The following is a 13,753-nucleotide window of genomic DNA, read 5'->3' on the forward strand; positions in this document are numbered from 1 at the left end:
AGGCCCGGAGCTTCCTCATCCTGGCAAGGGAGAGGCCCGCCTTGCCCTGCTTTGCCCAGGCCCTGCCCTCCTCCTGCCCTCAGTGCCCAGTTGTCCACCCCAGGCTGTAAGGGAGACGGGGACCAGCGGCTCCCAACCTTTTCTATACCCCGCAGCCCTGGAACACTTCTCGCACCCCTTGCAGAAGTTTGAAATAACAGCAACAAATTATGCGTACACTATAATTTTGAAAACCCAGGTTTTTGCACCCCCTGGAATATCGTTTCGTACCCCCGGGGGGGCAGGCAAGCACCCCTGGTTAGGAGCCCCTGATGTAGAGACCCCAGAAGGGCTTCGGTCCAGATGGCCAGTCAGCTACAAATCCTCCTGCAGAGACGGAGAGAGCTGAGCAGACCGGTTTGTGTGTGTGTGGGGGGGGGGGAGGGATGCCATAGATTCCTTACAGGTACTTGCAAGAAGCCACACACAAGAGCATCCAGGCATGTTCTCCGGTATTCAAGAATGGCAATTTTGCTGCTGATGCACTTTGGGCCCATCACCAGGAGACGGGGAGTTCTAGTCCCGCCTTAGGCTTGAAAGCCGACTGTAGTGGGTTAAGTTAATAGGCAAGAAGCGACACGGCGTCAAAGCATCTCCTTATTGTCTCAAGAAAACAACTGCCCAGCTACAGGTAATGGCCGGTGCTTATACCCATAAGCCCTCAGGTGTTCCTCCAATTACCCGCCTGAATTCTCCCACTCACAACCTTTGCACAACAAGAGTTCCTGCACGTGTGTTACACGTACATCCTGGAGGTGGCTGCTGCTTCCAGTTTTGGAATTGGAGGGGGGGTTGTGAAGTTGGGCTGCCTCCCTCCCAACTTGTGGGTGCTTCATCACTGGAGGCTTTTAAGAAGAGACTGGGCCTATCTGAAATGGTGTAGGGTTTCCTGCTTTAGAGGGGGGTTGACTAGAAGACCTCCAAGGCCCCTTCCAACTTTGTGATTCTGTTAAGAATTATGGACTATAATCTGTAAAATTTACACCAAGCTAAAAGCGGTACAAAATATTCTATAGAGAGTATGCAATTCTATCAATAACTGAGATAAATCATAAAGTAATAAATGTTGGAAATCTCATGGAAGATTATTTTTATTGATCAGAAACCACATTCTTCTTCCTTTCTTTTTCTCTTTATTTTTTTCCACTTTTCTATTTTTATCTTTAACTTAAATTGGTTTTGTTTGTGATAAATGTTGCCCAATGTTGAAAGAAAAACACAATTCTGAAAATATCTGACTGGGAGGTTAATTTGGAGAACATGCAGGAGTGACAGTACGGTATATATTCACAATAGAAGTTTAACCAAATTTAAGCAAGAATGGTTGACTTCTAAGGGGCGCAAATGTTTATAAAACTGAATTAGTAGAAGCAGAAACAGGAAGTCAGAAACTGCAAAGTCTTTCTTCTTTCCACCATTTTTTCTTTTTTAAATCTATTGGTACTTTAATTGCAGTCAAATTTGCTTTAACTTTTCTTTTTCAATATGCGTAAAAAATAGAATGCAACGAAGATCTTAATATTAAGTAACGAGCTTAAGATGTCAGCTTTATTGTGCTGTACAACAAATATTTAATGAAACTCGCAGCAGTTATTTAGAACAGGCAGGCCTCAGGTTATGACCATAATTGACCCCAAAATTTATGTTGTTAAGTGAGACATTTGTTAAGTGAATTTTGCCCCATTTTATGACTTTCCTTGCCACAGTTGTTAAATGAAGCATCGAGTTTGTTAAATTAGTAACATGGTTGCTAAGGGAATTTGAATTCCCCATGGACTTTGCTTCTCAGGTCACAAAAGGGGATCTCGCGGCCACAGCGCAACCGTCATAAATAGGAGCCAGTTGTCAGGCATCTGAATTTTGATCACGTGGCCGTGGGGGACCCTGCAACAGTCGTCAAGTGTGAAAAATTGTCACAAATCACTTTTTTCAATGCCTTTGTAACTTCCAACGGTTACTAAACAAAAAGTTCTAAGTTGAGGACTTCCTGCATTGCATTCAATTTTGACTGAAAAAAAACCTTAATAATCCTGTTTTTATTAACTAAGATAGATAATCTTTTTTTTATTTGTATCCTGAATGGTTCAAACTGTTTACAGGGCTAACAATCTTTCCTCAACACATATATGGATAACCAGTGTTTCCAAACAATATAATGTACTACTTCCCTTTTATAACACTGCAGTATAAAAACTCTGCCGTCATGCTAAAGAAGACCCCTTTCCTGGCCCCGAGGCCCCCCTCTCCTGGAGCTGAGCCGCCACTGGGGGGGTCTAGAAGCCTCTTCCAGCTTCAGCCAAAGGAGCCAGCGGCCGCTGGGAGCCCCAATTCTCCCGTTGTTCTCCTAGGGGAGTCGTGCCCAGCCAGAAGAGGCCTCCTCGGAGCCAGGCAGGGAAGAGGCCGAAGCCTCCCGACTCCCTTTGGTCATTGGATCGATGAAGTTGCTCTCCCACTGTCAGTGATCCCTTGACGGTTCTCCTGTTTTACTTCTGAATGAATGGATGAACCTTTATTACCTAAGTACAACTTGTGTACAGTGAGATTGGCTGAGCCTCCCTTCGTGCCCCCCCCCCACCACAACTCAGTGACAACAAACCCACCATCTTGTTACACCGTGTGAGCTAATAGCACCACACACCGGCCTCGCAAGTCAATCATACGTAGCGTTGTTTCCCGTTCAGGAGCCTGACAGCCCACGGATAGAAGCTGTTCCTTCAGCCTGTTGGTAGGGCTGGCTACGCTCCTCTATCTCCTACAGGATGGTAGGAGAGCCAAGAGGCACCCACCAGGGTGTTCAAATGCCTCTTCCTCCTCCTTCCCTTTTACTCCTTTCCCTTTTACTTACTCCAGCTCTATTCTATTCTAATATTATTCTATTCTACATATTCTATTCCCCCTGTGCTTTGGCTGTGGGCTTAGGGGGATTCCCCGAGGCTGCCCTGGTGGGCTCATCAGGCTCACCCCTCGGCTTCTTCCCGGGGGCTCAGCCCCATCCAGAGCCAGGGAAGGAGCTTCAGGACCAGGGGCTTCCCCCATGTCTCCTGCTGGGCCTGGGACGAAGGGTGTAACTAGCAACCCTAAAGCTATCGATGGGGCTCAAGTAAAGCCAACAAATGGCCTTTCCTAGCAGCTTCATGAACTGATGAAAAGAGATGAGCCCCCCTCCCCCCCCAGCAACTCGTCTCCACCCAGTTGGGAACTCCTCGCTCCAAACTGCTGCAGGCAGCCTGGAAGGCCCGCCAGGACAGGGTGGCTGGGAGTCCCACCAGGGAGGAAAGGGCTGCCCTCACCCCCTGCCCCATGTGGCTGCCCCAGGAGGAGGAAGAAGAGGAAGAGGAAGGGGAGGAGGAGGAGGAGGAGGAGGAGGAGGAGGAGGAAGAGGAAGGGAAGGAAGAGGAAGGCTAGGAGGAGGGTGGGTCGTTGGTCTCAACTCGACTGTTTTCTTGATCCAGCTAGGGAACCTCATCAGGGCCAGTGAGTGTGGTGAGGATCTGGTCCTGGCCTTCTGGCAAGAAACAAACATGTCTTCTTAGCATGTTTGGGTTTAGCCTGATCTGGGATGCTCACCATTTCCCAGCTGAAACTCTGGTTGGCTCTGTCTGTCTGTTGTGAGATTGAGGATGAAGAAAGAGATTAAAGGTGATGGATGAGATTAAGGAGGACTCCCTAATCTTACAACACACGGGCAAAAACGCTTGGGAATTTCTGGAAGCTCGGAACCATTAATAGACACATAAACTGTATTTAGACCCATTCAAGAGAGTCGGTAAAAAAGCTATGAAGGAAAGAAAAAGACCAGAAAACAGCCAGACAAGCAGGGATTAACTCCAGACAAACACTCAAGCAGAAAACAAAACTCAAATCAAGGAACTGTCCGGAAGAAGACCACACCTGCTCTTCTTCTCTGGGCTCTCCCACCGTGACAGGATTCAGCTTCAAGCCTTGCCGGCTCCCACCAGGCGCGACCCTTCCTTGCCAGGTGCTGCCCTCCCCTGATCTTCACCTTCTCCCCCTCCCTCTTTGCGATGGCCCCATGTCTCCCCTCGCTCCTCCTGCCCAGCCCCTCATCGCCCTCGCAACGCCTGTTCCCGGGAGGATCTCTCCCTTTCGCCAAAGGACAGCCGGATGCCCAGGGAACACGCACTGCACCCGATAGACTGCCTGCGCGATAGCTGCCAGGAGGGAGCCCCCAATCCCATCATCCCCAGCCTCTGTGTCCTTCCTCCCTCCCTTCGTGCAAGGCTTTGCCTCTGGCCCTCCACCTTCACTTTGCCAGGAGTGGGGTGGGCTTGTCAGGCTGCCTTTGTGCCATCTGGGCACAATTCCTGTCGTCTTCAGAACAGGAAATAAACCTGGCACCTCGCCTGCCGATCCCAGGTGCAGCGCTCCGTCTCCCTCCGTCTCTGCCGAAATCAAGCAGGCCAAAGCGGTGCCTCCCTCTGCCTTCTCCCTCCTTGCGTGCCCCCTGAAGCTGCCACCCCTGGGCCAGGTAGCAGGCAACGGTCAGCCGCAGCTACACACGCCACGGGCAATGCCAGCTGCCACCCCACGCTTGCCTTTTGCTACCACTCAGTGCCAGGCTGCCATGAACTCGAGGGGGGATCTGGATGGGAGAGGATTCGAGGCAAACGAAAATTTCACCGTATCTCCCCGAGACTCTTCAAGGGCTTCAGGGTCGACTGGCTGGGAACGGAGCGCAGCTGCCCAGAAAAACCTGCCTCTGAAGGGACCCTCCCACCTCCCTGGGGCCTCCCTGGGGCCTCCCTGGGGCCACGGAGCTGAACGCAGCTGAGCAAGTCCCTGGAGCACCCAACCCCCTGCCCAGCCACCGTCAGGCAAAAGTGCCCCCCCTCACTCGCTTCGGCCATGTCATGCGGGGGGGGGATTCACGGGGGGGGGGCGAAAGGAACTGTGTGTGGGGAAGAGTGAGTGGACAAAAGAGCCTTGGTGGAGCAGTGGGCTAATGCCTCCCTAAGTAATACCAGCTGCCTGCAATGAGTGCAGGTTCGAGTCCCACCAGGCTCAAGGTTGACTCAGCCTTCCATCCTTCCCAGGTAGGTAAAATGAGGACCAGATTGTTGGGGGCAATAAGCTGACTTTGTAATAATGCCGCTTGGGGTGTGTGTGAAAGCCCTAACAAGCAGGCATATACATAGAATGAAGGCTACTGCTAAGCACATTGATTTGTGCTTAGATTGTAAGCCGCCCTGAGTCTTCGGAGAAGGGCGGGATATAAATGGGATTAAAATAAAAAAAAGGGAACCAGGACAACAGCGACTGGACACCAAGCAGAACAGAGAAAAGCCCAAGGAAGAAGACGTGGAGAGGCTCCTAGAATCGCCAAGAGTCGGCCATGACCGAGTGGACATATCACCACCACCATCATCATCATCACCATCATCATCACCACCACCATCATCATTGACAACTGACCGGGAGCAGCTTAGTGTGAAGAGCAAGGATCAGCAGCAGGTCAGCATTAGAACAAGGAAGAGACCAACCAGCCGGGCCTCTTAAAAAGAGCCCGGCCAAGAGCTGCTTGGCTGCCCTTCCCAAAGGAAGCCGGGAAGGGAAGGGCAGCGGCCTCCGAGGGGCCCGTGGAACCCAGAACAACAAGCCCGGATCTGGCCAGGATCTGCCTGTCTGCCTGCCTCTTTTAGGAGCAGCTTGATAGAGAGTTTCTTCCGGCCAGGAGGAGCAGCAGGCCGGGGCCCTTTCCTGGTTCGCAGTCCCAACGGCGAAACCCTCAGCGGAGGCAAAGGCAACCCAAAGCAGCCTCTCAGATTCTGGTTCCGTGAGGCCTCCGGTTCCCTCCACACCTGGAGTCACAAATGCCCCCTCCCCAGCCGGGGTGAGGCTGGTCACTGAGCTGTCGTGGAGGGGAAGGTCAGCCGTGCCTCCCTGGCTACCAGCTGGCATCCGGGCCTTGCCGACCAGTGGCAAAGGGAGTGCAAAGGGGCCCCTCCCTCCATCAGGGCCCAGAGCACCAGAAACTGGGCCTCCCAGGCTTCCTTCGGGCCCCTTCCCAGGGAGGACCAGCCACGTGCCAGAGGCCCAGGGACTTTGCTACCAGCCCAGCAAGGCCGATGCAATGAGGTGACCAGGTGGGGGTGGGGGTGGTGGCTCCAGCACTGCTTGGATGGGCCGGCCTCTCTCGGGCTTCTGCTGAGAGCAGGTGGCGGAAGCCCCCCCAACCTGCCATTCCTGGCCTTGGTCGTCTGCGAGTAGCCTGATGGCCGAAGGCTGCCCATCCACAAGGCCTTGGCACTGCCCGGGAGAAGCAGATCCATCTTCTAGCTTGGAGGGAGGGAGGCTGTGGGGCACGCAGCATGTGGGTCCCTCTGAAATAGGGCCGACTCAGACGCCAGCAGTGGGTGTTTGCAATGGTGCAAAAGGGGGGGGGAAGCAGCAGAGGGAATGGAGAACAGAAGGCAGCCCCCCCCACAGGCTCAGTCTGTGCCAGAGACCCAGATCAGCCCGTTCCATCTGCGTTGGCAGCAGTGCCATTTCAAGAACTTTATTGCACACAAAGCTACAGAAACACCCCCACTGCCCCCTGGGCCCAAACCGACATGACTGGATCTTCCGCTGGTGAAAAAAGGGGCCCACAAAACCCTCAGCCAGACTCCTGGGGGGGGGGGACAGTGGCACACAGCTATACAAACCAGGAGCGAGGGGGCGTCCAGGAACGAGGGCAGGGGTAGTGGAGATCCTGGAGGCAAAGACTGAGCATTGCTGCTCCTTTTCTGGACTGGCAACAACAGCCCTGTGAGGCAGGCCAGTGGTTATGGGGCTGTTAACTCCCCCAACATGTGGAATTCATGGCTGAGTCAGCTTCACCTCTTGCCTCGGGTAGCACGAGGCCTTGCTGGACTCCACAAGCCAGACCCCCTCAGGGTGCCCTGCAAATCCCCTCCCCAAATTTACACCTCCTCCCATCAGTTGGGGAATGGGGGGGGGCACAGCACAGCCATTGAGGGCTTCAGAGCAGGGGGGGTCACAGGGAAGAGGAGTGACGATCCTATGGGAGGGGGCAAGAGATCACCTCTTTTAGGCCCTTGCTGAAGCATCTCCCCCCCCCCCCGTTCAACTGGGCTGCTCCCTCCCAGGCTTTGGGCCCCAGCATTTCCTTCTCAGCCTGGGGTCTGCAAAGGGCAGGCAGGGCAGGCAGGGAAGCCCCCCTGTGAGGAAGGGGAGGAGAGAAGGGCCGTGGGGTGCCCAGACTGACGCAGAGGGCTGCCGGGCGTGGGGCCAGGCCGGGGAGCCTCAGTGCTCGGGCGGGGCGATGCTGCTGACCGTGGTGTAGCTGAACCTGGAGAAGGAAGCCCCTGTGGCGGTGACCTCCTCCTCGTGGGCACGTCGTCTCCGGGGCCAGCAGGGCGTGGCGCAGCAGGCGAATGTGGTGGCGAAGGCCTGGCGGAAACGCTTGTTCATGAAGCAGTAGATGAAGGGGTTGACGCAGGTGGAGGCGTAGGAGAGCAGGTGGATGAAGGAGATGGGAGTCCCTGAGAGGGCCTGTTGGGCGGCCTTGGAGTCGAAGGCCCGCCAGGTGTTGGCCACGTAGATGGGCAGCCAGCAGCCAAAGAAGAGCGCCACAATCACCACCAGCATCCGGATGACACGCTTCTTGGCCAGCAGTTTGGCCTCGGAGCTGTTGATGCGTGCCCGCTCCTGCTTGGTGCTGTCCTCTGGGCTCATGGCTGGCAGCTCCATCGGGCTCTCAGCAGGCTGGGGCACCTGGACGTAGCAGCCGTCACCCTCGTCACAAGTGGCCAGGAGCTCTGTGGTAGCCCCGTTTGGCTGAGCTGAGGGAGGCAGAGACAGAGAGGTGCCTTGTGGAGGATGCCCGGCCCCTCAGAGGGGGCTTCGGGGGTTCGGCACAGGCAGCCCGCAGTGATCCTGCTGATGCTTCAATGCCCGTGGTGTTTCCCTGCCGAGAGTCCCAGTGATTCTGTTCGGGGATGCTCCAGAAAAGGGGGCCAAGCGGCGATTGCTGGGTGAGGGAGCAGATACCTGAGTAGGCCCCCTCCATCTCCTCTGCAAGACCAGGAGAGGCAGAGGAGCGAGGGCGAGTCAGCAGTCCCAGGAGGTTCCAAGGGCTGCGCCCCAAAGGGAGCAGTGGCCCCAACACCCTCGTCTGTTATGCACAGTGACGGCCCTTGGCAGAAACCGAGTCTGCACACCCATCAGCCTGTTCACCCTCCCTCCGTCCCTGGAGGGTCCCTGAGCAGGTTCTCCCCCCTCATGCAGCACAAGGGGCTTCTCGTTCTCTCTCACCGCGTATTTCTGTTACTGCAGCCGGTCCCTCCAGCCAGCGGCTCTTTTGAACCGCTGCCCTCTGCCACCCACGGACGCGCCATTTGTGACCCACTTAAGAGTCATTTTTCTCTTACTGCTGCCAAGACTGGCATTTTGCTTTTTTCCCTTTTCTGTTTTTGGTTTAAGCCTAAACGCAAGCATTCACTTTTTGTGTCCCAATTTTATCTCTTTGGTTTTGGTCCAGCATTCATACCTGCCGAGAACGGCTTAAATACTGATTCCTTCTTTTATAAGGAGCCTCAGATTTGACGGGCATCATTTTATGGGGTTATCTAAGCTGTTTATAAAAGGGTGCAGCAGGATGGGACCAGGGATGTTCTGTTTGAAAACAGTGTCGGCTGTGTGCAATTGTTCGGCTAAGCTATGGCTCCATCTCACAGTCTTTCCTTGGACCCTATCTTTATTTTTGCTTGCCTACAAAATTGAGAAGCTAGGCTGAAAGCTGTATTGAAATAAAGGTATATCACATCTACTACATACCCACAATCAACTAAACTGGTATCTATCTATCTATCCCAAGCCCAGTTGCATAATTCCTGCTGCTTTGCCCAATAAAATGCCTTTTGACCCCAGCTTGGCAAACAGAACAGAAACAGAACAACAGAATTGGAAGGGACCATTCCGGACAGGTGGCCGTCCACTCTCTTCTTAGAAACCTCCAGTGTTGGAGCACCCACAACTTCTGGAGGCAACTTCCGTTCCACCGATTGATTGTTCTCACTGTCAAGAAGTTTCTCCTTATTTCTAGATTGGCTCCCTCTTTCATTAGTTTCCATTCGTCGCTTCCTTTGTCTGGCCTTCGGGTGAGTGGTGTTTACTTAACCTGGCGTTTATTTTTGGTTTTCAGCTTACAATCAAAAAGAAGTCATAAAACTGGGCCAGTCAGATGATGTGATGGGCGGGTTCTGTTACAGTCATAAGCCTGTTTTACGACGAAGGCCACCTTCTTCAACTTGACACTGATCCTCCAGCCCCTCACCCTCCAGATCCTTGCTTTCTCGTGATACCCAGAGATCACCCCAAAGGGCACCGGCTTCCAGCCCCCTTCACCCAGCACCCACCTTTGGCCTCACGGGAGAGATCCATCTCAAACTGGATCCCCCTGTAGAGCTCGGAGGAAATCAGTCCATAAGCCACGATCATGACCAGCCCCGGGATGAGGAAGAGTGTGACGAGCAGCAGAACATACCTAGCAGGGAAGGAAGGGGAGAGCCACGCCAGCCACTAAATCTGCATGAACTGAACAACGACAAAGCCTTTTGTGTAGCACACCAACCATATATCAATGGATTTGCAGAAGATGTTAGATAAACACTCAGTCTGAATTATAACCCTTCAGGCTTAGCAAGTGCTGCCAAAGATTTGGGCAGGGTCTTCTCTAGGCTGGGACCCCCCCCAAAAAAACCCAGATGGGTGGGTGAGGAACTTGAGGCCAAGCCCCCCTCCCCATTTGCTTCATGCACTTAGGGTCCTGACGTCTCCCATGCTCCATCTCTTTTTGGCACCCCCAGGCATGCCCCCAATGGTGCCCCCTGCCCACGGGGTGGCCCTCTCCAGGCTGGCTGGCTCTTCAGGTGTGAAACGAACTGTTCAAGGCCGGAAGAGATAAAGAGGGAGGCAGTGAGACCTTCTCCAATGACATCATCCTGCCAGACTCGTTGGAGAGAAAGACACATCCTCATGAATGTTTAAATCCTATTTACGAGGCTGTTGTCATTTGTCTGATTTGTGCTCCTCTGTCTGTAAATCCCCCCCCCCCCCGTGGACAGAATGGCAGGGAGTACATCAAAACCACAAGCTAAAGCCAGGAGACAAAGCAGCCCCCCCGCCCCCATCCCCAGAGTGATCAGAGGACAGCCAGAGCCCAATCCTGATCAGTCAGTCGGTCCGGTCGTGAGAACGGTCCTTCTCCCCAGGCCAAACCCTCCCCTGCCCCCTGCCACTCCCCCCCTCCACCCCCAGGGGACTCCCAGCACAGAGCTTAAAAGGGCCAGACTTTGCACGTGAAGCCCTCCTTACTGTGTGCCCATAGCTGTTGCTTTTCCATGCCCCCAGCCCCATTTCCCAAGGAATGTCAGGAGGAAGTCCTTGAGACCCTCAGGAAAAGTGCCCGGATCCTGCCCCCTGCCACCGATCCCTCCCTCCGGCTCCTGGGCTGTGCACTCCTCAGGATCCCGGGCAGAGCCGAGGTTGGTTCCAGGGCCAACACACAAGAGAGATCAAATTCCGTACTGGGCCAACGGCCTTCAGCTTCACGGCAGACACTGCCCCGTCTGCCAACAGATGCCAGCAACCGCAGGGTTGATGCAGGCGCTTGCCTTGGCCACCCCGTGCCAGGCCAATTGGTGGCAGAGGCAATCCAGCCTGAAACACAGGCTCGCTTTGTCATTCTTATATCAGGAGAAAGAAATGCAGCTTTTGGCAGCTTCCAACTTAACCGTCGCTGCCGCCCCAATCTCTGCTCGATCTGTGTGCAAAGTGAACGAGACGGGCCAAGACCGTGGCGGACGACGGCTTCGCCCCAACCGTCGCAGGCTGCTGCCGCGGCTGCCCTATCCCAGCTGGCCCTAAACAGGGCTCGGCCAGAGAAGAGACCCTGGCAAAGGCTGGGCCTCCCCTGGCAGTTCTCCTCTAGGGCTGAGTCTGCCTGCTCGGCTGGTGGCCCCTAAGCCAAGGGGGCCTGGTCTGACGAGGCCCCCAACAGGAGCCTCCTAACGCCAGCTAGGGCTCCACAGGCGGCAGATCAGCCCTCCTGGCCGGACAACATGGGCTGCAGGGAGGCAGATGGGCACTTTGAGGACCGCTTGGGGGACCCCCACCCCCACGTAACTTACCAGGCCTGACTGATGTAGTGCCCAGGCCAGTTGTGGCTGCACTGGGTGAGGTGGGGCTGGCCGCGCACAGGCTGGGTGGTGCTGTAAACCGGGTAGGGCAGCATCAGCAGCGCCGAGAGCACCCAGGTGGCGGCGATGACCCGGTAGGCGTGGGAGCGGGTCTGCCACACACGGGATTGCAAGGGCCTGCAGATGGCGCTGTAGCGCTCAATGGCGATGGCCACCAGACTGAAGGTAGAGACGCTCACGGACAACCCTGGGGGCGGGACGGGGGGGTGAGGCAGGTCAGATGGCACCCGGTGGGTCACCCGCCCTTTCCCAGGTGGGCGCAGGCCCGGCAGCCTTGCGGTAGCTGCGAGGCAAGGGGGCAAGGAGCCTGCTGGACTCAGAGAACACCCCCTGCCCCAGGCCAAGCCGAGCCCCCTCACCCATCAGGTAGGCCACGGCCTTGCAGACGACCCTCCCGAAGATGAAGGTGTGCATGAGGTTGGGGATGAAGGTGAAGGGCAGGCAGAACAGCGCCACCATCAGGTCACTCAGCGCCAGCGAGAGCAGGAAGGAGTTGGTGATGGTGCGCAGCCGCTTGTTGACCGCCAGCACCGTGATGACCAGCACGTTCCCACACAGGCCCAGCAGGAAGATCACCGCGTAGAGCAGCACCCGCACCGCCAGGTCCAACTCTGGGGGTCACAGCAGAGGACACCCCCCATCTGGGTCAGAGGGCCGGGCCGGGCTGGGCCCCCCTTCTTGGGGGAGAGGCAGACCCAGCAGGAAGCCCCCCTTGCCCCCTCCCCGCTAGAGCCGGGGTCAGGACCTCGCCTGCATGGGAAGCTGGGTCTTGTGCCCAACCTGGCCCTCGTGCCCACCAGCTGCTCCTGGCCCTGCTTTGGGATGCTGGCAGGGAGCAGAGTGCAGGGTGGGGAGGGAAGGCCGGCATGGACCAGGCTCAGGATGCCCAAAGATGCCCGGAGAAGTTCCAGACTGGAGGGACGCTCCAGGGCTAAGAGGGAAGCCGGCCTGGCTTCATCCGGGACGGGCATCTTTGTTGGGGTTCGGGGCACGTCAGAACCCACCAAAGGACTCGGGTCAGCCACAGCCTCAGGCAGGAGCTCAGTGCGCCCAAAGCGGCCCCTCTCCGCGCCGCCTCCCCCTCATCAGCCCTCGTGACCCGAATTCCCGGGCGAAGGAGAGCTCTTCATACGCGCAGAGGCACTTCAAGGACGAGGGAAGGCAGGGCGGCGGCGGCAGGGAGAGAGGCGGGTCCTCCCGCACCGCGGAAGCCTCGCGGGAGCCCCGGCGCCGTTCGGGGTGCCCAGCCGCCGGAGGAGAGGGACGAGCGGCGGGGCTCCGGGCGCAGCCCCGAGGGCTGCCGGCAGGAGCCCGAGACTCGCCAGCGGAGTCCGCGGCAGGGCTGCGGGCCGGGGCTGCGGGGAGCCTCACCTCGGGACCTGCGGGGAGTCCCGCAGCCGCCGCCGGTGCCGTTCCAGGCGCCGCTGGGGGACGAGCCGTTCGCGGGCCGGCAGAGCAGCGACGCGTTGAGCACCCGCGGCTCCTCCATCGCGACGAGCTCCGTCGGGCCGTCGGCGCCCCCGCTCAGTCCCCTCCGCGCCGGGCGACCATCCCGGCGGGGTCCCCGCAGCGCAGCCCCGAGCGAGAGCCGCCGCCCCCGCCGCCCGCTCCTCTTCCTGCGGCGGCTGCCGGAGCCTCGGCGCCGCAGCGGATTCTGAGCAGCGCCGTCCGCAGCCCCGGCCGAGCGCCCCCTGACGGCGGCCAGGGGGCTCCGCCCCGCCCGAGAGGGGGCCCCGACGGCGACGGCGCCCGCTGGCCCTGCGCTGCTGGGGACGGGCGGCTGAGCGCAGGGCCGGAGGCGGGGAGGAGGCGGGGCGGAGCGCGCTTCCCGGGTCCCGGCTGGTCGGGCCGGGGGGAAGAGGGCTTCGGGGGCGGGCGGGGAAACCCGGAGGCAGCTCCGGGACTAGCCGACCCTCCCCGTCCTGGCGCAGAGGCGCCGCTTCCTCTCTCTCTTGGAGCAGCCCGGGGCCTCCCGTCAGACAGGACAGTTTCCCAGCAGCGGCCGGCCTGCCAGGCACGTCCTGTTTGCTCGGGACAGCGGAAGCGGCCGGCCGTTGTTGACACAGGTGCTGTTTACCCTGGCCGAGTCGGGAGCTGCGGAGCGGGTTGCACGATACCTGCCAACGAATTCCGGCTGATCCTCGGGGCTCCGCACCCCGACCCAAGCAGGAGCTCTGCGCCTGCGGCCTCCCCCCCTTCTCTTATGCGTCTTCGAGGGGGGTGTGAGCTGCTGGGTCCTCTCCAGTGCCTCCCCTTCTAAGTCGCTTTGGGGGCAGCCGGTCACCACCAGGGCCCCTTGGCAGGAGGGCTTGGGGCACCAGCCTTGCCCCCTTTATCAGTTTCTTGGTGAAATTGCCTCGATGGTCCCAGCCCCCAGTCTGGTCGGCTGCTTGGCGGATCCCCTGTGTGGGATCCAGCCAGCCTGGTCATGGGGCGCAGCGTCCCGGGTTATTGAAGGCAGCAGGACAGCCGCTCTCTCTCACCTTACAGGT

The 13,753-nt window shown here is 57.5% G+C and overlaps 1 protein-coding gene across 1 annotated transcript; it reads right to left on the reverse strand.

Annotated features, from left to right (window-relative positions):
* Positions 1–6,564: 6,564 nt before the first annotated feature.
* Positions 6,565–12,750, reverse strand: CCKBR (cholecystokinin B receptor; the record flags this gene model as incomplete). Its single annotated transcript, XM_081326625.1, has 5 exons — positions 6,565–7,844; positions 9,420–9,547; positions 11,193–11,448; positions 11,621–11,872; positions 12,633–12,750. The coding sequence occupies 5 exons, from the start codon at positions 12,748–12,750 to the stop codon at positions 7,306–7,308; spliced, it is 1,293 nt and encodes a 430-aa protein (XP_081182751.1). The 3' UTR covers positions 6,565–7,305.
* Positions 12,751–13,753: the final 1,003 nt, after the last annotated feature.

This window comes from Vipera berus, assembly GCF_964194415.1.
Source record: "Vipera berus genome assembly, chromosome: 4".
Taxonomy (NCBI): Eukaryota; Metazoa; Chordata; class Lepidosauria; order Squamata; family Viperidae; genus Vipera; species Vipera berus.